This window comes from Cebus imitator, unplaced genomic scaffold (assembly GCF_001604975.1).
Source record: "Cebus imitator isolate Cc_AM_T3 unplaced genomic scaffold, Cebus_imitator-1.0 Scaffold318, whole genome shotgun sequence".
Lineage (NCBI taxonomy): Eukaryota > Metazoa > Chordata > Mammalia > Primates > Cebidae > Cebus > Cebus imitator.
Genome location: NW_016107633.1, coordinates 2,629,355 through 2,654,672, shown reverse-complemented (window position 1 = coordinate 2,654,672; position 25,318 = coordinate 2,629,355). Strand labels below are relative to the sequence as shown.

The following is a 25,318-nucleotide window of genomic DNA, read 5'->3' as shown; positions in this document are numbered from 1 at the left end:
AAAAAAAAAAAAAAAAAAAGAGTACATACAAACTGATTCCCTAGAATTAAACCATGTAGTGCTTATATATTAACATAGATGTTTTGAAAAAAGGCTGAACTATCCCTGTGTTAGCAGATAGCCCAAATTAAATGCTAGCCACAGCATAGCAAGGAGACATGTTGAAAGAGATATATAACTTAATTATAGGCTATTAAATATAGTTCTTTAATTTAAAACTTGTCACTAACCTTGCTAGTTTCCTTAAATAAATATGCCCCACCATTAAGAAACTTGAACATCTTGGTTTTTCTCTCTTTACTTTCTGGGTTAAGGAAGTTCTAGTTTTACTTAGTATTCACTGAGCACCTGTTCTGTGGGTAACATTGAGTTAAACACTGTGGAGAACATGGAAGAAATAACAAAGATTTCTGAATTTGCCAGCAGATTTTCCAGTATAGTAAATGAATTCAGTAAATATATATTAAGTATCTATAGTATGCCAGCAGGCACTGTGCTTAGTGGTAGCAATGTCACTGAATAAGATAAGGCCCTGCCTGCCCCCAAGGAACTTACACTCTTGAAAAGGATACAGGCGAGTATCCTGACAATTACAGGACGTCCAAACTCAGTGCTAAGTTGGGGTGAGATAGAGAGCACTGTGGGAGCACATAGGCCGGGGAGCCTAACCCCACGTTATAAGATCAGGGAAACTTCTAGAGGAAGTGATGACTAAGTAGACCTGAAGAATGAGTAAGAGTTAACCAGGCAAGCTGGGGAGGAAAGATGAGTGTCATAGAAGACGGTCAAGTACAGGAAATTCAAGAGGCAAGAGAGCCCGGTGTTTGAAGCGTTGGCAGTAGTTCAGCCTGGCTAGAGAGTAGAAGGGGAGAAGGGATGTACTGGGAATGGTAAACAGAGGCCAGATAATAAAGGGTCTGTCTTCTCTGTCTCAAGGACAGAACTCTTTCTGAATGTGTTATAGTAGTGAGCCCTATTTTTAGTGAGGCAGTGATGTAATCATATTGGTGTTTCAGAAAATTGCCTCAGGCTACGATGTGGAAAATGGATTTGGGGAGAGCAAAACTAAAGTCAGGAAGCTGCTGAATAATCCAATTCAGTGGATTCAGTAATATTTAAATATCACATTCAGATATTCAGTAAGTGAGTATCTTCTGTGTGCCAGACACTGTTCTAGGCCCTGGGAGTAAAGCATTGAATATGACATGAAACTTAATGCTGATGAAAAAGGGGAAAAATCAAAAAGAAAATGAAAATGAATCCTGTGGTGAAAGTCACACGGGATGATGAGATAGTCACTAGAAGGCAACTTGGAATTGGGAAGTAAAGCAGACCATTTTGAGGACATGTAAACTGAAACCTACATGATATAATCGAAGGAACCAGCCAAGCAAAGCTTTGCAACATTTTAAAGAAAGAGGAAACAGCAAGCAAAAAGGCTCTATGGTAGAATGAACTTGGCAAATCCAGATCAGACAGAAGGTTCATGTGGCCAGAATTTGATGAGCAATGAGGAGAAGGTACAAGAGAGGAGAAGATCAGATCACATAGGGCTTTGAGGCTGTGTAAGAGCTGCAGAGACATGAACAGAGTCAGAGATTTTTAGGAAGTGGACTTGGAAGGATGTCTTGATTCATTGTGTGGAAGCCTGTTGAGAGGGAACAGTTGAGAGCTTGTCGGTGCAAGCTGCTTGGTCCCCTCATTAGCAGCTGGGTGGATGAATGCACATGCCATTTACTGTGACAGCTAGCACTGGGAGGAGAAGAGCTGGAGGGTCAGTGAGTTCTGATACCATCTACCCACCATTAGGCCAAACCTCACAGGGTGGGACCACAGTCCTCTACAAAACTGCCTTTGTTTCACACACCAGTGGCAAGTTTGGGGCTCCCCCTAGGCAACCCTCACTTCTGATCAGCTGGCTACAAATTCTGAGGTTCCCACCACCTGCTCACATTCAATAATTCACTAGAACAACTTGTAGAATTCAGGAGAGTGCTGGGACTACAGATTTATTGTAGCAAAAGATTACAACTGAGAACCAGCCAAAGGGAGTGACACAAGTAGCCAAGTCTTCGAGGGTCCCGCTGGAAGCTTTCGTTACCTTTTCCCCACGGAGTCAGGCCCATTACCCTGTTGGCAAATCACTGTGTTATACTATGTGGAGCCAACCAAGGAAACTCCCCTGAGTTCTGGTGTCCAGTTTTTATTGGGGTTTCGTTATGTAGGCATGATTAATTGAGTAATTGCCCGCAAGGCTGGACGCAATCTCCAGCCCTTTTCTGCTCCCTGGAGGTTGGGCTGCTAGCATGTGGCTCAAAGCCCTGACTCTCAGGCCACATGGTTGGGTGTTCTGGCAGGGCCAGCCCCAATCCTGAGTCATCTCTTTAGCACAAATTAGGAACTCACTGTCACCTGCTAGCAGGGCTTTCAGATGAAGTCTGAAGAACCTACCATGAAAAACAAAGACACTCAGCACTCAGAAGTTCCAAGGATTTAGAGGCTGTCTCCTAGGAACTGGGGACAAAGAACAGCCAGATTCTTTATTCCTAGAGCTTAGCGGTTTGATATGGTTTGGCTGTGTCCCCACCCAAATCTCATCTTGAATTGCTGTTCCCATAATTCTCACATGTCATGGGAGGGACCCAGTGGGAGGTAATTGAATCATGGGGGTGGGCCTTTCCCCATGCTGTTCTCATGATGCTGAATAAGCTTCACTAGATCTGATGGTTCTGTAGAGGGGAGTTACCCCACACACACTGTCTTTGCCTGCCATCGTGTAAGATGTGACTGCCCCTCATTCACCTTCTGCCATGGTTGTGAGACCTCTCCAGCCATGTGAAACTGTGAGTCCATTAAACCTCTTTCCTTGATAAATTACCCGGTCTCGGGTATGTCTTTATTAGCAGCATGAGGAATGGACTAATACTAGGTTACCTCCCCGGAACCAGGGACAGAGGCCAACCAGTTTCTTTCTTGCACAGGAGGCAAGGAAGGGAACAACGAGCTCAGGTTTGACTGTCTTGCGAGGCACTTTTAAAGCAGTCCACATAGAAATGTGGAGTAAAGGAAGCTAGACTTAACGGGGCTGAAGGCAGGAGTTCCGTCTGTGTTGCAAATGGGCATTTCCATATTACCATCTTGTAGATGTGTGGGTGAGATTGTTTCAGGAGTGTGTAGAATGAGAAAGGAAAGGGGACCTGGGCCAGTTTCTGTCTGTGCTTCAGATACCAGCTGGGAAGCTATAAAACGGGCACTTATCCCCACCCACCACCCTAGTCCTCCGAAACTTACAATTGAGCTCAGAATCTTATTCCATTTTTTCCCTCTGTGTTTAAGCAGTAGCCCATAGCACACATTTTTGTTTGTTTCCTATGTCATAAGAAGAATCCTCCAATGTTAGAACCATTTCTCAAACCTGATAATACTTCTGCATAAGCATTTGGTTTAGTGTTTTGCTTAGATTCTCTAGATCAGCATTGTCCAATAGCACTATAATGAAGGAAATATTCCATATATGCACTGTCTAGTACGGTGACCACTAGCCACATGTGGCTACTAAACACTTAAAATGGAGTAGTACAACTCTGGAACTAAATTTTTTTCCATTAATCTGATTTAATTTTTAAATATGTATATATTTTCTGTCAATAAACAGAAATTATAAATATTACTGAATAAAGACCTTATTTAGCCAAAAGAAATGCTCATTTTCGGAGTGTAGTATTCTTTATAAATCAATTCCTATAATTTATACAATTTCTATATCGGGGAATTATTTGAGAAGGGTAAGTTTGTTTTCCTTTCGTGTTTAGGGTTATAACTTTTTCTCTTCAAAATTGATAGGTTAGTTTTTAATGAAAATACTTTGATTTTATTTTTGAATACTTTGAAGTAGTTATAATTATTCAGAGAGCAAAAGTATTATATAATAGACTTTTATAATAAACAAGTCATACATTGAATGTATGCATTTGAAATGATTTCTTAAATGTTTGTTGTATTGTTTGTACATGAAAGTGGGAATGCTGAAATAGCAACTGGAATGTTGAAGGAAAAGATACTGGTTTTATATGGTCTTAGAAAATATATATCTAGGATCCTTTCTCAGCATATTTTAACATTTTTAAGTTTTTTTTTTCCTATTGCCTAAATTGTATTATATTCCCATTGCTGGGAAATTGAAAGTATTCAAGATTTTTAAAAATATCCTTTATTGAATGTCTGTTACAAGCTTGGAACTATTTGGGAGCATTTTAATACATATTCTACTTATTTTTACTTATTTTTTGAGACAGGGTCTCACTCTGTCATCCAGGCTGGAGTGCAGTGGTGCATTCGAGGTCACTGCAACCTTGAACTCCTGGGCCCAAGCCATCCACTCACCTCAGCCTCCCAAGTGGCACCAGCTAATTTTCTCATTTTTTGTAGAGACAGTCTCACTCTGTTGCCCAGGCTGTTCTCGAACTCTTGGCCTCAAGCACAGCTTCCACCTGGGCCTCTCAAAGTGCTCGGATTATAGGCATGAGCCACCATGTCCTACCTACATATTCTGTTTAATCTGCCTTTCTTTAGAGCCCAAACACTAACTCTAAATTGTCCTTTCAATGCAACCTGCTGTTTTGCTGCCCTTTATTGTAAACAAAAAGTAAACACCCATTTTCCTGGCGTGGGGCCCTTATGGTGCCTGGCGCACGTCATCAATGCTAAGTAGCTTCCAGTCTTCTGCAGTAGATTTAGCTGCTCGGGCTGAGGGGTATGCAGTAGGCAAAGGAAAAGGGGAGGCACTGGCTGCTGTGAAGGATCTGGATGGGAACTAGAGACAAAGGATGTGACTTCTGGAGCTTGCCTTCAGGAATGTGATATGGTTAGTCCTGGCAGGTGCAGGAGCCAGTGGATGCATTTTAAGTGATTTTTGTTTAGTAGGGTTTTGTTGTTGTTGTTGTTGTTGTTGTTGTTGTTGTTGTTGTTGTTGCTGCTGCTGCTGCTGTTGTTTGAGATGGAGTCTCACTTTGTCGCCCAGGCTGGAGTGAAGTGGTGCGATCTTGGCTCACTGCAATCTTTGCCTCCCGTGTTCAAGCAATTCTCCTGCCTCAGCTTCCTGAGTAGAGTAGCTGGGAGTACAGGTGCACACCACCACACCTGGCTAATTTTTGTATTTTTAGTAGAGACAAGGCTTTGCCATGTTGATCAGGCTGGTCTCGAACTCTTGACCTCAGGTGTTCCTCCTGTCTCGGACTCCCAAAGTGCTGGGATTACAAGTGTGAGCCACTGCGCCTGGCCTTGTGTTTAGTAGATTCCATGGTAGACATCTGTATGGTCTTCATTTTTATTTTTCACGTGTGTATTGCTTTTTAATTATTGAAATTATGTTGTAACAATATTGAAAAATTTTAAATGAAAAACATTACTCAGTATTCATTACCCTTAACCAAAAGCAGTTTTCATTTTTCCCTTCTACTCTTCATCCTAAGTGCATAAATATTTTACTTATTTATGACCCAAGTATAGTTTTTATCATCTGCTTTATCTGCTGTTACATCCTATGCTTTTTCCATATATAGTTATACATTTTCACAAAACTATTATAATTATTATGTAAGGAGTCTTGTTTTTATAATTTGATCTTTTTGAGGTTTTTATAATCTTGATTATTCCACTATTTCCATGCTCCCAACTTTGGATACTTCAATTATTTATAATAGCATTAATTCCTAACTTTGCTTGCTTAGTTTCACTTTAAAGTGGCAATGTAGTGATATCAGTTCCTTCTTTCTTGGAATTCCCCCAGAGCAATTAAGGAACGTGATAAATAGATAGTCAAGTTCCAGCTTTGATCAAGGAGGCTGCCAAATCCAGTGGCAGTCAGAAAGATGCTCAGAGAAGAGTCTGTGACTGGGTGCAGTGGCTCTCGCCTGTGATCCCAGCACTTTGGGAGGCTGAGGCACGTGGATCACTTGAGCCCAGGAGTTCAAGACCAGCCTGGCCAACGTGGCGAAACCCTGTCTCTACAAAAAATACACAAATTAGCCAAGCATGATGGCACACGCCTGCAGTCCTAGCTAAACCGAGGCTGAGGCAGGATAATCACCTGAACCCAAGAGGCGGAGGATGCAGTGAGCCGAGATTACACCACTGCACTCCAGCCTGGATGATGGAGACTTCATCTCAAAAAAAAAAAAAAAAAAGGGAGAGAGAGAGAAGAGAGAGACAGAAAGAGGAGTCTGCAAGCTGCAGGGGTCAGATAAAGCGGGTAAAGCATCATTCTCCAAAGTTAGTGGCATCTTACCCTGAGTAGGACCATGGGATGGATGTGCGGGTAATAGTGACAGCAGCTCTCCTGGATCCATTCCACTATGAAGAACAGCATACTAGGCAGGCCAGAAGGAGCAATCACAGAGACAAGCCATATTTGTAAGAGATGGGATTTAAGAGGCCAGGAATAGAGGGAGGCAAATTGCCTTTTCAAGAACCCCAAAGTTATCAAGCTTTGCTGACTAAAATGAGGAAAAGACTGAAGAACTCACCCTTGTAAACCACTCTATATAAGGAAAATTTTTGCTGGCCTGAGCTGTGTGCCTGGCCTCTCCCCGACATGAACTTCCTGCAGGTAGCTTATGTAGTAAGAGCTTGCCACATTCAGAAATAACTGCTAATCAAGGAAGGAACTGGGACAAGAGTCCAGTGATACTGCAAGAAGAAAGGGAAGAGAACAAGACACATCCTTGATGAACAGCCACCAGAAGAATTTTACAGCGGAGATGTGAAGGTTGTGACCACACATGTCACATTAAAAGATAATCATTTGCCACTGTGGAAGATGAATGCAAAGCAGGAATGTAAGAAGGTGTGTACCTTCTTCAAGGGGAACAGGAAGAGAACAAAAGGAAACATGAACTGGCAGACTCTAGACAAGAAATAGAATTACAAGGTAGAACCATTATAGAAATTATGACCATCTGGGATGCACCATACAGGAGACTAGAATCTGCAGAATGTGCAGAAAGAGCGATGGTGGACAGCAAAATGAAAGGAGATTGAGTAAAGTGACAGCACGAGAAAGAAAGTGACAATTGAGGAGGAAAAAGAGCAGCAAGGATGCATCATTTGTGTCCCAAAAGAAGAGAACCAGAAGGAATAAATCAGAAGGAAAAACCCAGTGTTTAAAGATGGAATTCAAGGAAATTTGCCAAAAATGAAAGGTAATTTGAATCTTCTAATTGAAGGGGCAGAGCAAATCCCAGGATAAATTGGCCTAGAAAAATCATTAGCAAGATAGAGTTGTATGAAGTTGCTGGGCTTAACTATATAAAGAAAAGAGTTGTATGAAGTTGCTGGGCTTAACTATATAAAGAAACCTTTGGTCATTCCAGACAAAACGATCAGATTACCAATAAGGAGAAACAAAGGTCCACCTGGCATCCCGCTTCCTTACAGTCAAGTATGATGGTCAAAGACCATGAATGAAGCCTGTAAAATGCTCAAGTAAAAGAAAATGATTTACACATTTTAACCCAGTCATTCCATTGCATATAAAGATGACATACAAACTTTTTTGCTGCTAGAAATATGTATTTTTAGGAATACCTGAAGAAGGCCAGGCACGGTGGCTCACCCCTGTAATCTCGGCATGTTGGGAGGCTGAGGTGGGTGGATCACAAGGTCAGGAGATCGAGACCATCTTGGCTAACATGGTGAAACCCTGTCTCTACTAAAAATACAAAAAATTAGCCAGGCGTGGTAGAGGGTGCCTGTAGTCCTAACTGCTCAGGAGGCTGAGGCAGGAGAATCGCTTGAACCCAGAGGCAGAGGTTTCAGCAAGCCAAGATTGCGCCACTGCACTCCAGCCTGGGTGACAGAGTGAGACTCCATCTCAAAAACGAAAAAGAATACCTGAAAAAAACTGAAAGAGGAAAAACTTCATCCATCCATGCGATACATGGAGAAACAATGACAGAAAGATTCTCAGTGGGACTCAAATTCATTTAACTGTAGGACATTGACTTCTCCTCTTAAGCTGTAAGAGTCTGACATGGTGTCTTCTTCCAATAGAAGGCTATTTTGTCTACATTGAATATCTGTTGTTTAATGTGGGCACCTTCGTCAGCGATCTTAGCTGGGATGACTTGCTGCAGCTTTTCCATCAGCACTTTCAGCTTCACCTTGCACATGTATGTTATGGAGATGGCTGCTTCCCCTGAACGTCGTTAACCAACCTCTGCTAGCTTCCAGCTTTTCTTCTGCAGCTTCCTCACCGTCTCTAGCCTTCACAGAATTGAAGAGAGTTAGAGCCTTGCCCTGGATTAGGCGTGGCTTAAGAGAATGTTTTAGATGGTTTGATTTTCTATCAGAGTATTAGACTTTCTCCGTGCCAGCAGTATGGCTGTTTTTCAGTCTTATCATGGATGCATTCACGGGAGTAGCACTTTTATTTCCTTCTATAACTTTTCCTTTGTGTTAACAACTTGGCTGTTTGGCACAAGAGGCCTAGCTTTTGGCCTCTTTCAACTTTCAGCTTGCTTTCCTCATTACCTTATCATCTATAGCTTTCCATTTAAAGTGGGAGATACGCCACATTTCCTTTCAACGCTTAGAGGCTATTGTAAAGTTTTCATTTCAGTATTATTGTGTCTCAGGGAGCAGAGAGGACTGGGGAGAGGGAATGAGACAGAAGAATGACAAAGCTGTCAGAACACATACATTTCAGTTCACCGTCTTACATGGGTGCAGTTTATTGTGCCCCAAAACAATTACAGTAGTATTAATAACATCAAGGATTGCTGATCCCAGATCCTATGACAAGTATAATAATAAAGAAAAAGGTGAAATATTGGAAGAATTGCTAAAATGTGACAGAGACAAAAAGTGAGCACCCACTGTTAGAGAAATGGCATTGATAGACTTGTTTGATGCAGAGTTGCTACTAAGTTTCAATTAGTAAAAACGCATTAATTGCGAAGGGCAGGAAAGTGAGGCACAGTGAGATGAGGCATGCCTGAAGTCCTTTCCCTTTGTTTACAGTGTTTCTTTCTGTGGTGTTTGTTGTTGTTTGTTTGTTTGTTTTTGAGACAGGGTCTCACTCTGTCTCCCAGGCTGGAGTGCAGTGCTGCGATCCCGGCTCACTGGAGCCTCAACCTCAGAGCTCAGGTTATTCTCCCACTGCAGCTCCTCAAGTAGCTGTAACTACAGGTCCATACCACCGCGCTTAGCTAATTTTTTTTATTTTTAGTTCAAACTGGGTTTTGCCATGTTGCCTAGCCTGGTCTTAAAGTCCTGGGCTCAAGTAATCTACCTGCCTCAGCCTCCCTAAGTGCTGGGGTTGCAAGCGTGAGCCACCGTACCTGGCCATGTTCTTGTTTCCCCAGCAAATAAATGTGCAGTGATAAGGAAGGCTATAAGCATCGAGGTCACTCTTTCTCTTTAGTCTTGTTTCCTTGTGCTAACATTTTCCACTGTTACTCGTATTTACTTGATATTACAGAATTTGCATGTCTTCCCATTGAATAAATCTACAGAGCAAGGAGACTTTATATTCTAATAGGGTTAATCCACACAATAGTAGTACAGTACTGCTAAGACTGCTGATTGCCTGAGTGTGGGCCCAGTGGAAGAACTGTCGCTTCAGCAGCAGACTGCCCTCCTCAGAAGCCCTGCTTGGCATCTCTCACATGTCACGGCTTTAATCAACTCTAGGGCAAGACTCATTCCCTTCCAACAGATGGACATGAATTTAACCAGACAATAAACCATGTATATGCCATAAATATGTTTGCTGAGGGCATGATTCCCAGTACAGAACTTTAAGAACAGCTGTCTTATGGGCTACTATTTCTTGGTGAGATGATTTGTTAACCTAATTCTGAAACAGATTACATTTATAAAGTCAATTCTTCAGTGGCTTCCCCACTACTAGCAGTCTTATTATTTTGGGAGATAATTTTTGCAAACAAAACTTTATTATTTATTATTATTTTTTTTGAGACAGTCTCACTCCATCACCCAGGCTGGAGTGCAGTGCCAGGATCTCAGCTGACTGCAAATTTTACCTCCCAGGTTCAAGCGATTCTCATGCTTCAGCCTCCCAAATAGCTGGAATTACAGACATGCACCACAAAGCCCAGCTAATTTTTGTATTTTTAGTAAACATGGAGTTTTGCCATGTTGGCCAGGGTGATCTCAAACTCCTGACCTCAAGTGATCTGCCCACCTCGGCCTCCCAAAGTGTTGGGATTACAGGTGTGAGCCACTGTGCCCAGCCTGTAAACAAAGTTGTTTTTGTTTTGTTTTGTTTTGTTTTGTTTTTAATTTAAGCAAGGTAAGGAAGACTTTATTCAGGACCGTCGTGATAGATGTAGGGACCACTGCAACGAGGTCTTGCAGTGGTAGAGAGAGATTTATACTCACCTCCTAGTACAGCATGGGCGAGTAGGGATGGGCAGCCGAGGATGGGAGTGGGGTCAGTGGCTGGGAAATGAGTAAGAGGAACCTTTGGGGTGCAGGGGGTTCTGGCTTAATCAGCCTTAGAGGATTCTTGCTAAAGGCAGACCAGGGTGACCAGACATTACCTGAGGGATCTATTTACATGAGATTTTTTAAAAGCTAATTTGATGTTTCCTTTCCAAATCCGGTGTCATTTGTCTAAAGGACTCTAGCCTTTTGGGCACTGCCAGCAGGTTATCTGAGTGCTTGTGGGGAATGTGATCATTCATTGTGAGCAGTCATTTTTTTTCTTGATGCCTTTTTCTTTTTGTACTTCTATTAGAATCCTATATACACTGTTACTTCAATGGTTTTAGCTGTACTGTTCTTTATAAATACAAGTCTTTTGTCTCTCCACTTTTCTGTCATTATCTTTGAAGATGTTTTCATTCTGTCAACGTTGCATTCCCCATGGAACCTGTGCAAATTAAAATATGAAGTATTTGTTTGTTTTGCATTCTTTAGAGGATGACTACTATTGGTGTGTATTTTCATGGGCATGATCTACCAAGCGAAGTATAAATTGCTGTAAAACTGGAAAAGTGTTTGAATGAGTGAAGCAGATGTTCTCTTAGCATGAAGCAGATGTAAAACTTGCAAGTGTCTGTCTAATAAAGTATAGCATTTGGTTCTATACAGCTGGTGCCAGATTCCCAATTAATCATGTTTGAATGCATTTTTACTAATTAGGTCCCCCTCTGTTCTTTATGCATTCTGGCTGTATTAGAGGGAGGGATGAGACACAAAAGCTTTCTACCGTTAGTACTTTGAGCAGCATTTTTTCTTATTTCCTGATCTTTTATTCTTAGAACCATACAATTCACTCTTTCATTCTTTATTGGCTTTCCAGTTTGATTTGGGGATGTAGGTGTGATATGAGGATTTTCACACTCCTCAAGTGCCTTTGAACACTTTAAGGAAGCTAGAGAAAAAATGAATGTAATGTTGTTGTTTTTCTTATTTGCATGGACAGAAGCTAGTATTTGCTCAGTTAACATCAATTCATAGCCTCTTTGGTTATTTGACTGAGTAGGAGTTTGAACATTCTAGAAACGAGTGGGTACCAAGTTGGTTTTATGTTCACAGAGCAATAGAGCAGTTTTTCTGAAAGATAAAAAATGAGCGATTTAACATAACTACCCAGAAGAGTTTGCTTTACTGCTGTGAAAGATACAACACAAATCGCTAGCAACTGTGAAAATTAACAAAGCTGTATTATTATGTATTTGCCTTTTTATAAAGCAAATGTGTTACTGAAATGAAGTTTCAGGGCTAGGCACTGTGGCTCCCGCCTGTAATCTCAGCACTTTGAAAGGCCACAACAGGAGGATCACTTAAGCTCAGGAGTTTAAGACCAACCTGGGCAACATGGCGAAACCCCACCTCTACAAAAAATACAAAAATTAAGCTGACGTAATGACATGTGCCTGTAGTCCCAGCCACTTGGGAAGCTGAGGTGAGAGGATCACTTGAACCTGGGAGGTGGAGGCTACAGTGAGCCTTGATTATGCCACTGTACTCCAGCCTGGGTGACAGAGTAAGACCCTGTCTCCAAAAGAAAAGAAAAGAAATTGAATTTCAGAACCTGATAGGCCTTTTTTTAAATGCTTAATTTCTCCAGGATAAATTTGTTTTTTGTGAAAGGAAGTTTAATATATAAGGTTTGCTGCCCCACCTCCCATTTTTCTAAAAGGAGTTAACTAACAATGATAAAGATATTTAGAGGGTAGCAGAAATATGTCCAATAAATAATTTCTAAGTCTGAAGATAATATGAATTTCTGTGTGTGTGTGTGTGTGTGTGTGTGTGTGTGTGTGTGTATGAGTCAGGGTCTCGCTGTATCTTCTAGGCTAGAGTGGATTGATCATGGCTCACTGCGGCCTCAACCTCCTAGTAGGCTGAGTCTTAATGGTTCCTCCTTCCTCAGCCTCCCTAGTAGCTGGGAGTTGAGGTGCATGCCACTATGCCTGGCTATTTTTTTTTTTTTTTTTTTTTTTGGTAGAGATGGGGTTTCACCATGTTGCCCAGGCTGGTCTTGAACTCCTGGGCTCAAGCGATCCATCTGCTTCAGCCTCTCAAAGTGCAAGGCTATAGGTGTGAGCCAGCACACCCAACCTGAGTGGTTCTTTCAACGAAATGTTTATTACCATTTGAAAATTAGTGGAGTTAGGGGAAAGCAAAGATGAGCTAAAGGAGTTCATCAGCTAGAAGATGAGGTGTTCAAGAAAACCAAACACCACGTGTTCTCACTCATAAGTGGGAGTTGAACAAAGAGAACACATGGACACAGGGAGGGGAACATCACACAAGGGGGCCTGTTGGGGGGTGGGGGGGGCAGGGAAGGAATAGCATTAGGATTAAAACCTAATGTATATGACGAGTTGATGAGCACAACAAACCACAATGGCGTGTGTATACCTGTGTAACAAACCTGCACATTCTGCACATGTATCCCAGAACTTAAAATATAATTTAAAAAATTAACTAAATTAAATTTTAAAAGAAGAAAATGAGATGTTCAGTATTTATCACTTTTCCCCAGTTGGGTTTGTGGAATGTGGATCTGCTATAATATGAAAAAACATCGATCAAATTACATTTTAGACAACATGTTACAGATTCTAGGACATGGTTTGTTTGGCTTTTTTTCATTAACACTGGTGTAAAAGAATCTCTAATGATATAGATTGTAACTTTTTGTTTATTTATACTTCTACAGGTACAGGTTAAGTATCCCTCATCTGAAAAGCTTGGGACCAGAGTGTTTTGGATTTCAGATTTTGGATTCTTTGGATATATGTAATGAGAAATCTTGGGGATAGGATTCAGTGTAAACACGAAATTCATTTATGTTTCACATACACCTTATACACATAGCCCAAAGGTGGTTTTATATGATATATAAGTTTGTGCATGAAACCAAGTTTGTAGATACTGAACCATTAGAAAACAAAGGCGTCGCTATCTCAACCATCTTAGTGGACAGTCTGTGGTTATTTGGCATCACCATCGTTCCTGACCCTGAATTCATATGCTACCTTTATAAGTAATCATTTTCTTATACTTATTCACACCCAAGTACTTAACAATAAAAAATATGACATACCATCAATACAGTGGAAAAATAACACATTCAAGGTAACTTGTGGCATCGTGTCGGCTTTCAGAAGTATCAGATTTCAAAGTATTTCATTTCAATTTCAGCTTTTCAGGCTAGGGCTGCTGAAACCGATATATAAAATATATTATCTAAGAGTATTAAAAGGATTATTCCAAAAAGTCTTCTGCATCCTTACTGCCCATTGCTTCCATGGTAATAATTTAAATAGTAATAATTTTCATAGTAATAATTTAAATTTAATAAAAGTATCTTGTAACCAGATTGGTTAATAGCTATTACTTTAAGTTTTCAGTTCTTCTAAGATTGAATACTTATCTAAAACCAGTTTAAATATTTCACATATCCATTTACCTGCATGAACATCTTCCTACCAGGGTTACACTTCTCAGAGTAAAATTCATGTGTCTGCCTCATTTGGCTACGGGTGCCTTTTATTCTTAGAATAAAAAGAAAATGATTGATCTTATGTAATATTGGGAGCTTTTAGGTAGGTTTCTAATGCAATTATATTTCTTTTCATTTGGGAAACTTTTTGCTGTCATCCCTGTTTTGCATCTCACTGATATTGCATGGGAATAGTGATACAGTCTTTAAAAATTTTTTTAAGTTTAAACATTCACTAAAGTAGAGAATAATAGGACCAACTCCCGTGTATCCATCACTCAGCTTTAACAATGATCAGCCTTCCATTCTTGTTTGCCAAGGTTGAGACTATATTTTCATACTTTCTTTCTCTTTGAAGTTGCAGTTCTCTATGCTTTCTACAGTGACAATATGTGTTTAAACAAAACTAGGTCACATAAACCCATAGGATCTAACTCTGTTTCAGGAAGTGGAGCGAGAAATCTCATTCAGAACAGAGTGTGGCCTGTATTACTCCTACTACAAGCAGATGTTGCAGGCTCCAACCCTTGTGCAAGGTAATTGCAACTTATAGTTTCATTTGGGGTCTCTTGCGTTCTTTTCAATGTTTTAGTCGGAAGTACTGTGCACTGAAAAGCATTTAAATGCTCTCTAGAACATGTGTAGTTTTTCCTTGTTAATGTCTAATCATTCCATGAAATTTTTTTTGCTCTGGAAGAAGTTGTATAATACTTTATATAACCCTCCTCTCCTTACCTTCCAGCTCTCCTCCATCCCAAAAGTAGTATCTTTGCAGTTTCTTGGTTGTTTTGCTGAATTTTCTCATGATCATTTTGGAAGAGGTCTTTGCAGGTGAAAGGAGTATTGCCTGAGAACAGGAGGCATTTTGGCAACACAAATGAAAATTACAGTTGTCCCTCTTGTCCCCAGTGCTCCCATTCATTCCTTTATTTCACAGTTGCCTTTTTCCTGAATTTATTTCTTCCCCTAAGTGGATTAGGGCCCACACTCTACATTTACTCCATCTACATTACTCCATGAAAGCCCCAATGTGTAATGTATCTCTTCTACCTAATACATACTTGATAGGCTTAGCATGAGTGCATGTGACAGAAACTGCCCTTTTCTAGGCTTTATTTGGAGTCAGCTTTGACATTTTTGGTGGCAGTTATTCATAAATGATATTTTTGCTGTTGTTTTTGAGAAAGGGTCTCACTCTGTCATCTAGGCTGGAGTGCAGTGGTGTAATCATAGCTCACTGCAGTCTTGATCTCCCAGGCTCAAGCAGTCCTCCTGCCTCAAGCCTTCCAAGTAGCTGGGCCTACAGCTGTGCACTGCCATGCTCATTTTTTGTTTTGTTTTGTTTTTCTGTAGAGACGAAGTCTCATTATGTTGCCCAGGCTGGTCTTGAACTCCTGAGCTCAAGTGATCCTCCCACCTCAGCCTCCCAAAGTGCTAGAATTATAGGCATGAGCCACTGCGCCCAGCCCATAAGTGATGTTTTGTACTTTTAGTTTTATCACCTAGGAGACGTGACATTTTGGTTATCTTTGGTTTTGTGCCATAAAAATTAATAAGGTGGTTCCTGTGTTGATAGCCAGATTCATCCATAATAAGGATAATTACTCACCAGCCTTTCACTTTGTGGTTTTAGCAGCCATTGATGATTATATCTATAGTTCTTATTTCAGAAGGGGTGCAAATTAGTGACCTTCTAATTCTGTCATTCCTCCTGTATTTATTAGTTGGGACTCTGTTATATAGAAAACTTTTTTCTCATTGATTGTTTGGTTCTTGTGGTACAGTTTGTACAAGAAAGGTAGGCTTAGTATTCATTTTTTCCCCATATGATCAAACTATGGATCCCGTAATTGCAAAATCATTTACTTCCTAAAATGTATTTGTAACCCTAAAATCAGTATTTATGGTACTTTCACAGTCATTTATGGACATGTCCAGTGCAAGAAAGTATTTTAGCCTCTGGCACACATGTTCCCTACAGAGACTGAATGAGGTGACACTCCGCCTCCTTGTCTCAGCTCTCACACTGCAGTGTCCTTTTCAGAAAGCATGTTTCGTGCCATGGCTTTTGCATTATTTTGCTGTTTGTTGGTGATTGTGCCATTTAAAATGATCCCTCAAAACAGTGCTCAAGTGGTGTCTAGTGTTCCTGAGCGCAAGAATGCTGTGATGTGCCTCACAGAGAAAATATGTGTTAGAGAAGCTTCATTTAGGCATGGGTTATATTGCTGCTGGCCATGAGTTAAGTGTTCACGAATTAACAATAGATTAAAGCAAGTGTCTTTAAACAGAAACACACATAAAACTAGGTTATATGTCAATCAGTCGACAAAAATACGTAACCATAGGCTTGCAGGAATGCAGTTGTTATTTCTTACGAGTTCAGTATTCACCAGTTCAGTTTTTACTGCAACTTTATTGGACACTACCACTGTGCATCATGGGAATTGGCTGCAATTACCAATTCTCAACATTATGAGCTACCTCTCCAGCATCCTCTAAAGCAGTGGTTCTCACTGGGGGCCGCTGTGCCCCCGGGCACATCTGGACTGTCTGGAGACATTTTCGGTTGTCACAAGAGGGGTAGGGTACTGCTGGAATCCAGTGGGTAGAGGCCAAGGATGCCACAGCTAAACTCTACCGCTCACATGACAATCCCCACGGCAAATAATTATGTGGCCAAAATGTCCGAAGTGCTGAGGTTGAGAAACTGCTCTAAAGGTGTGTGATGAGTATTTTCTTTTTAAGTATCACTGTGAACTCACTGGCTGATTCATTTTAATTCATTTATGTGATTCATTAAGATTATTCTTTTAGAAGATTTCAAACAGGTGGGGCGCAGTGGCTCACACCCTGTAATCCCAGCACTTTGGGAGGCTGAAGTGGCAAGATCACTTATGCCCAGTAGTTCAAGGCCAGGATGAGCAATATAGTGAGTGAGACCTCATCTCTACAAAAAATAAAAAAGTGGCCAGGCATGGTGGTGAATGCTGATAGTCCTAGTACTCAGGAGACTGAGGTTGGAGGATCGCTTGAGCCCAGGAGGTTGAGGCTATAGTGAGCCGTGATCATGCCTCTGCACTGAGCAATGATGATGCCACTGCACTCCAGCCTGGGTGAGAGAGCAAGACCCTCTCAAGCAAAAAAGAAAAAGAAAAAAATTTTCAAGCATATAAAAAGATAGAATCCTCTAATTGGTTTCTGTGTATCCAGCTAAAGCAGTAGCCAACTCATGACCAATCTTGTTTCCTCTATCCCTGCCCCCAACCTGGGTTACTTTGGAGTAAATTCAAGACATCACATTGCTTCATGTGCAAATATTATTGGTCAGTTTCAGAGTCAATGTTCTCATTTCCAAGTTGTCTTACAGATTTTTAATACTTGAGATCCAAATAAAGCCTATACATTACAATCATTTGATAATTTCTTTAACTGTTTCTTTAAATCTATCATTATCTTTCTTTTTTCTTGAAATTTCTTTTGAAAGCACTTTTCTGATCGAGTCTTCCACCTTCTGTATTTTACTGTCATGGTGTTGTTTAATGTTTCACTGTTCCCTGGATTTTTAGTTAATTGATAGTTTGATCTAAGGTTTGCTTGGATTTAGGCACTTCCTTTGGTGAGAATACTTCCTAGATGGTGTGGCATGCTTCCACATTAGCGCAAGTTTCTAATAACCTTTCCCCTAATGGCTTAGCACCAAGGTTGATCATTACCTAAAGCCATCAATTTCGTAAGGACTGTAACATGGGGATGTTCTAACTCTGTCATTCCTTATATCATTGTTAGGTAGAATTTATCTTTAAAGAAAAACATTTTCCCTCAGCTATTTGGTAAGCCAGTTTCATTCATAAGGGAAAGGGAGGATAAATATTTGGCCTTGCCCATTATTGTTTTTAGAATGAGTTACATTTCCAGCATTGTCGTAAGATTGTGCTTTTTAAGAATCATCGTAACTTGTGGATTTTTAGCATAATTGATGTGTTTCAGTCCTTTGTATTATTATTATTATTATTTTTTTTTTTTTTGAGATGGAGTTTCGCTCTTGTTACCCAGGCTGGAGTGCAATGGCGCGATCTCGGCTTACCGCAACCTCCGCCTCCTGGGTTCAGGCAATTCTCCTGCCTCAGCCTCCTGAGTAGCTGGGATTATAGGCACGCACCACCATGCCCAGCTAATGTTTTTTGTATTTTTAGTAGAGATGGGGTTTCACCATGTTGACCAGGATGGTCTCGATCTCTTGACCTCGTGATCCACCCGCCTTGGCCTCCCAAAGTGCTGGGATTACAGGCTTGAGCCACCGCGCCCGGCCTCTTTGTATTATTTTTATTAAAATTGCCCCATCATTGTCCGGTAGGATGCCATTCAGATTGATGGCTGTCTTTCCAACATCACCCCAGTAGTCTTTGAAAACTCCCTAGCTTTTTGGTGTGACAATAGGCCCTTTGTGTCTATTTCCTACCCCTACCTAGAATCAACCATTCTTCCAACTAGCTGTAGTTCTTTTTTTTTGAAACAGAGTCTTGCTGGAGTGCGGTGGTGCCATCTTGGCTCACAGCAGCCTCCATCTCCCAGGTTCAAGCAATTGTCCTGCCTCAGCCTCCTGAGTAGCTGGGATTACAGGCGCACACCATCATGCCTGGCTAATTTTTGTATTTTTAGTAGAGACGGCGTTTCACCATGTCGGCCAGGCTGGTCTTGAACTCTTGACCTGAGGTGATCTGCCTGCCTCCACCTCCCAACGTGCTCATGGTCGTGAACCATTGCATCGGCCTCTAGTTCTTATTAGTGGCTGTTTAGGGACCACAACTTGGGTATGAGGGTTGCTTATTAATGCTTATTGTTTTCAGGTGTTTTTAGTGAGGAGAGCTAGGAAATGTGAACTTTTTTCCTAAATATGAATATAGCTCGTTTCAGCTCAGAGTTAGAATGACAAGGATTTTTACTTTTTTTGATTTTATGGTTGTATCTCTTTTCTCCAGTTGAAAACTTGGGTTCCTATGACATTACCCTTATCACTTAGTTGTCTTGTTCTACTATATATATAAAAAATACTTTTAAAGTCACAACATAATATTGTTGCTAACAATATGATTACCTGAAAACAGTTCAGGCCATCTTTGTTATTCTTCTCATTAAGATATCACTCACTGAGGGATGTACCGGCACATTCTTCTGTCCTCAGGTCATTTACGGTTTCCTATACGTGACCAAGCCACCAACTAACTAGGTTTATCATATCTTGCTTTTCATTTTCAGGGTTTGTATTAGAAAAAATTTTTAGTTCGTTTTTTTGTACTTAAAAAAAAAGCTTGCATGGTTCCAAAGTCAAAACTACAAAACAGGGAGCATTCAGAGACTTCTGCTTCCATCACTGACTCTTCATCCTGTTTCCTTCCTTACTCTTTTAGGTAACCATTCTTATTAATTTTTGGTTTATTCTTCCACTCTTAATATGTAGTTTTTAATTTTTGTGGGTTCATAGTAGGTATATATTTTTATGGTATACACGAGATATTTTGATACAGGCACGCAACGTGTAATTGTCACATCCGAGTCAGTGGGGTACCTAATCCCATCATAAGGGCCCATAACCCTAATTCTCCCTCATAGGAGTTGGAGAGTTATCCATCTCTAACACTCCTGTGTTAGACCTTAGGTCTACCATAACATAATACCACAGACTGCGTGGCTTAAACAACAGAAATTCTCCCTTCTGGAGGCTGGAATTCCAAGATCCCCATGCTGTTAGGATTGGTTTCCGTAGAGCCCTCTCCTCCCGCTTCTTGCTGTGTCCTCACACAGCCTTTCCTCTGTTCAAGTGCAGCCAGAGAGAGCACAAGAGCAAGCTCTTGTCTGTTGCCCATCTTAAAAGGACACCGGTCCTATCGGACTAAGACCCCACCGTGTGACCTCTCTTACCCTTTATTGCCTCCTGCAGGCCCTGTCTCCAGGAGCAGTCATATAAGGGGTTAGGGCTTCAACATATGACTTTGAGAGGGACACATTTCAGTCCGTAGCACCTCCTATTGAGGGTTGTTTTGGATCACTCTTTTGCTGGTACAAATGGTGGCTGCAGGAGTGACCTTGTGCCGATGTCATTTTGTATTTTTGCCAGCCTGTGTGTGAGATCGATTCCTAGGCAACGGGCTTTCTGGATCAAAGGGTAAATTAATGTGATTTTGCTGGATATTGCAAAATTCCTCTCCATCGAGATGATGCCAATTTGTATTCCCAACCGTAGTATATAGGAGGCTCCATCCTTATGGTCTCGCAGAGTGAGCTGTAAAACTTCTTGATTTTTGCCAAGGCAATAGGTGAGAAATAGCATCCCTCTGTGTAGTTTTAATATGCTCTTCTTTTAATAGGAGTGAGGTTGAGCATCTTCTGTGTGGAAGAACTGTGTGCATGTTTTCTTCTGTGAGCTACCCATTCATGCTTTGGCTTAATTAGCTTGATTACAGTGACAGAGGACCTCTATGGCCATGGATCTCTGTAACAGCAGGTCGAGTTCTCCTTCTCATGACGTGTCTGCTGTGAAGCAGCTGCAGCTCTGCTCTGTCCTGCCCCCCACACCCGCATATTTCAGCCTATTCCCTATTCGGAAAGTGCCAGTGTCGTGGCAGGGCAAGAGCAAGAGCTGGTAGAAACATGCTTTGTCTCCGAAAGCCTCTGCTCAGCTGTAGCTTACTTCCATTCACATGCCACTGGTCAGAGCACATGGCCAAAGCCATTCTGGGGATTGGAGAAGGCCATGTATACTCTCCCAAAGGAGACACTGCAGGTCATGTGGCAGGAGGGCAGGGTGGAGAAATGTGAAATCCTGTTGCCCAAAGTACAAGAGAAGGACTTTGTGGTGATGGTGATACTTTCATTGCGGTTACAAAAGTTTTAATTTACCTATGTTTGTGTACGTGTTTAAATGATGTCCATCTAATATGTGGTAAGCTCTTTGAGGGCAGGAGTATGGATTTTTTGCTTACTGTTATATCCCCGGTGCCTACCACAGTCTCTAACACATACTAAACAGTCTGTGGATAGTTTTGAATGAATGAATAATTATGAATGTAACTATTTTCTTCCTGACTTTTCACATATCAATCTTAGGTTTTCATGGTCTAATATATGATAATAAAACTGAGTCTATGAAGACAATTAACCTCCTTCAGCGAATGAATATTTACCAAGAGGTTTTTCTCAGTATTTTATATAGAGTTCTACCCATACAGGTATGTTATGTTTTGTGACATTGAATTGTTAATATCAGATGAAAGTCAAAGTCTGCCATTTTGAGCTGAAAGTTGTCACATATATCCTTCTGATCTTCAACTGGTTTAGTAGAAAATCAGCAATACCATAATTTTTCCATGTATATTGTGAACTTTGTATTTTACAAGATACTGCTTTTTATTTACATGAGATATAAAGTTTTTGTACATAGATGCTTCCTGGCTTATAATATATGTATGCAGTCTAGAAGCTGATAAATATTTTCATTTGGATATGTATAATCACTCCTGATGGATCTTGGAGATAAAAAAATTTGTAAAGTCAGCAAATCACAATGACCCCTTCTCATGTGAATGAAGTACCATCAGGCAGTTAGGTATAAACTTTCTAGAGTAAAGAGTGAAGCCAGACCCCCTCACTGACTTCCTTCTCCTGTCTCTTCTTGGTGGTGGGAAGAAAGCCTGCCTGCACGCTTCTCTAATAGATGAAAGGGGCTGTGGGCTTGCTGCTGGGAATTAGGGGCAAGCTCCTGCATATTCTGTTCCTACTGTCATGTTTTAAGTGTCACTGAGGAGGGTTAGGGGTCACCTGACAAGCATGTTTTATTGTTCCTTTTTACAGAAATATTTAGAGCCAGTTTATTTTTATATTTACACCTTGTTTGGGCTCCAGGCGATCTATGTGACAGCTCTCTACGTAACCAGCTGGCTCCTTAGTGGTACGTGGCTGTCAGGACTACTGGCAGCTCTCTGGTATGTCACAAATAGGTGAGTTGGAGTCCGTGCTCCTCTTCTTTCCAAAATGTGAGTAAAAGTGAAGTCACTTCATTTCCATCTCAGAGAAACTTCTGCCTCATTTGTTTGATGGGGAGCATTTTCTCTTTGGTTTACCTGGTGGTACTCAATTTTTCTTATTTAGTTAGGGAGAAAGCGCTACTTACATATAATGCCAGCTGAGGAACAGATCATTGAATTGCAAATAAAGAAAACCATCCATAATAATCTCAAACCTATTACTTGTTTGCTGTGGGATCAAGATTTCTCCAGCCGCATATCTCATCTCTTAAAAAGTTTTTTAAATTGACAAATAATAATTGTACATATTCATGGAATACATAGTGATATTTCAATACATGTAGTGTATACTGATCAAATCAAGGTAGTTAGCATATCAGTCATTATAAAGTTTTCAGGGTTTTTTTGCTCTTTTTTAAAGCCAATGAAGATTTTTAAAAATTTTATTTAGGGATTGTTTTTTGTAGAGACAGGATCTCTCTATGTTGCCCAGGCTGGTCTTGAACTCCTGGCATCAGGCAGTCCTCCCGGCTTCAGACAGTCCTCCCAGCTTGGCTTCCCAAAGTGCTAGGATTACAGGCATGAGCCACTATGCCTTGCCTAAAAAGTTTTAATTAGATCCTCACTATCAACCTTAAAAGGGTTGTGTATGGCTCTCAATTAGTAGAGCATAAAGATATATAAACGCGAGGGCATTTTTGCGTTAATTAATATCTATTATTAATTTATAAGCAGTAGAGCCTTATGAAGTTACATAAGAAAAAACATATTCAAGCTGGGCGCAGCGGCTCATTCCTGTAATCCCAGCACTTTGGGAGGCCAAGGCGGATAGATCACCAGAGGTCAGGAGTTTGAGACCAGCCTGGCCAACATGGTAAAACTCCATCTTTAAAAAAAAATATATATATATATATATATATATATATATATATATATGTAGTTATTCAAGATCATTGAACTATTGCCTGACCTACAGTGGCAACACCAATATTCAATAAGAGTCAAAACTTGAGCATGAGTTCTCATACAGGTTTTATTTTGTAATTCTAAGCAAATTACTTTTATTACAATCCTAGGGGGTGTTTACTGTATGCCAAGCACTTTACAAGATGCTTTATATATATTCTTCTAAGAACCCTATAGATACGACTATTATCCCCATTTTAGAAATGATAAAATTGAGGTTTAAATGGTTATGTTTTATATAGAGATATAGATACACAGATATCTATATATATCTTTCTTTTATGTAGAGATATATGTAGATGTAAATACATTGTTTGATATAGATATATAGATATCTATATCTCATATAGAAATATATGTAGATATAGATACATTGTTTGATATAGAGATACACACACACACACACACACACACACACACACACACACGTGTATGTATGTGTTGTATATGTGTATCATTTATTGAATGCCTAGTATGTTTGGGGATGGTTCTTGGTGCTGAGTGTATGAAGATGAAAAATCTTACCTATACTTGCCATCTTGGGGTTCACATTAGAGAAAGGCAGGAAGTTTTTTAAAAAAAAATACTGCCAATGTCATATTTAAGACTTAAGTGTAAGAAACACCAAAGAAATACAGAGAGAGGAAAAATTGCTGCTTGACACTAATGAAGTTAGAGATAAATAAAAGTAAGGGTTTGGCATGATACATTTGTGAGTTTAGGAGTCAAGCCAACCTGGGCTTGAACCCCGAGTGCTAAGGGCATACCCATGGACAGAGCATTTAAACACTCCCTATGCCAATTTTATGTTACACAAATGATGATGATGATAAGGACAATTATTGAGAACCAGTGGCCAGAACCTTAAGTATACTTATCCTTAATGTAATATACTTTCACTGAGAAAGTCTTCAAGGAAATGATTTAAAAAACTATCACTTTGGCCATTTGTGTTTTCTTTTGTGCAGAATAGATACCACAAGAGTTGAGTTCACCATCCCACTGAGGGAGAACTGGGCGCTGCCATTCTTTGCAATTCAGATAGCAGCAATTACGTATTTCCTGAGACCAAACTTACAGCCTCTTTCTGAAGTAAGTGTTTATAAAATTCCATATATTTTTAATCCCCCAATTTTATATGAGAAGCTTCAAAAAACTGTGAGGTGCTTAGTATCCCAATGCATGTGAATAGTTATTCCACGACCAATTTTTAAACTTGAGTTAAATTAAGTCTCCTTTTCCTGAGCTTTTTCCTGCTTTGCAAAGAAAATGTTTTCATTTTTGATGTTAAAAATGTGCTCTACATAATCTACCCTTAAATAGTTGCAGCAAACCCACACACAATTTTCTGCAAAACTGTCAGAAATTTTAAGCCCTTGCTCTTGAGATGTGATTTGGTGCATTATCGCCTCCATAATAGTGTGGAATACACACACCGTATGTGAATATTTATATGCAAAGTGTCACTTTATGATAGTTAGAGCTTAAATAACAAATGCAAGGGTTTTCAGAGCAACAGTTTATGGTTTTTCTGTTTGGTTTATAGAGATACTGGCTGCTCTTGAGAAAACTTGTCTGCAAGGTTTTTTATTACTAGAGACATGTAAATTATACAAAGGTTTTCTTTTTACAGAGGCTGACACTTCTTGCCATTTTCATATCAACTTTTCTCTTTAGTCTGACATGGCAATTTAATCAATTTATGATGCTGATGCAAGCATTAGTGCTGTTCACACTGGACTCCCTGGACATGCTGCCAGCAGTGAAGGTGAGCTTTGCTTGCTTTTCTCACTTAAGATTTTCGCCATTTTGTGTTTTTATATCATAGAATGAGATGAAAATATGCAAGTACTTATGGATAAAATTGAAGCTGTTTCTTAGATCTGCTGTAAATTTGCTGTGGTCAGTTGAAGCTGAGTCATTTATGAAGCCTAGTTTGACCATCTTAACTTTTATTCTGCTTATTTTAAGTTAAAAAAATGGAATGGATTTATTTTGGGGCATAAATGCCTAGGTCAATTGTTATTTATAGAGATGACTTAAATTTCAAAATATAGATAGCTCTTTTAAAATTTCTGTGTATTGCCATTTTTAAAAAAGAACTCAATAGGTATCTAACAGCTTTTCTGTAGTACTTTATAAAATTTTCATAGTAACATTTAACTAATATGGGATGTGAATCCCTTTTGACTGGCTAAAAGTCACATGTGAAATAAAGAAACCCATCTCTGTCTCCCAGTGTCTGCTACTGTCATTTTTTCGTGTGTAAAAATATGATTTTATGTATTGTGTACAGTTTTAAAATGGCTTATAGTTAGTATTCTAAAGTAGCAGTAACATAAATATT

General features: G+C 40.0%; 1 protein-coding gene across 2 annotated transcripts in view; it reads left to right on the top strand.

The window, feature by feature from the left end:
* Positions 1–25,318, top strand: part of DPY19L3 (dpy-19 like C-mannosyltransferase 3) — a 76,143-nt gene that overhangs the window by 9,234 nt on the left and 41,591 nt on the right. For both annotated transcript variants that reach the window (XM_017504267.1, XM_017504268.2), the window contains exons 4-8: positions 14,427–14,517; positions 21,089–21,210; positions 21,833–21,978; positions 23,940–24,063; positions 24,605–24,739. In XM_017504267.1, coding sequence (XP_017359756.1) covers positions 14,427–14,517; positions 21,089–21,210; positions 21,833–21,978; positions 23,940–24,063; positions 24,605–24,739 — 618 coding nt within the window. The remainder of the gene's footprint in view (positions 1–14,426; positions 14,518–21,088; positions 21,211–21,832; positions 21,979–23,939; positions 24,064–24,604; positions 24,740–25,318) is intronic.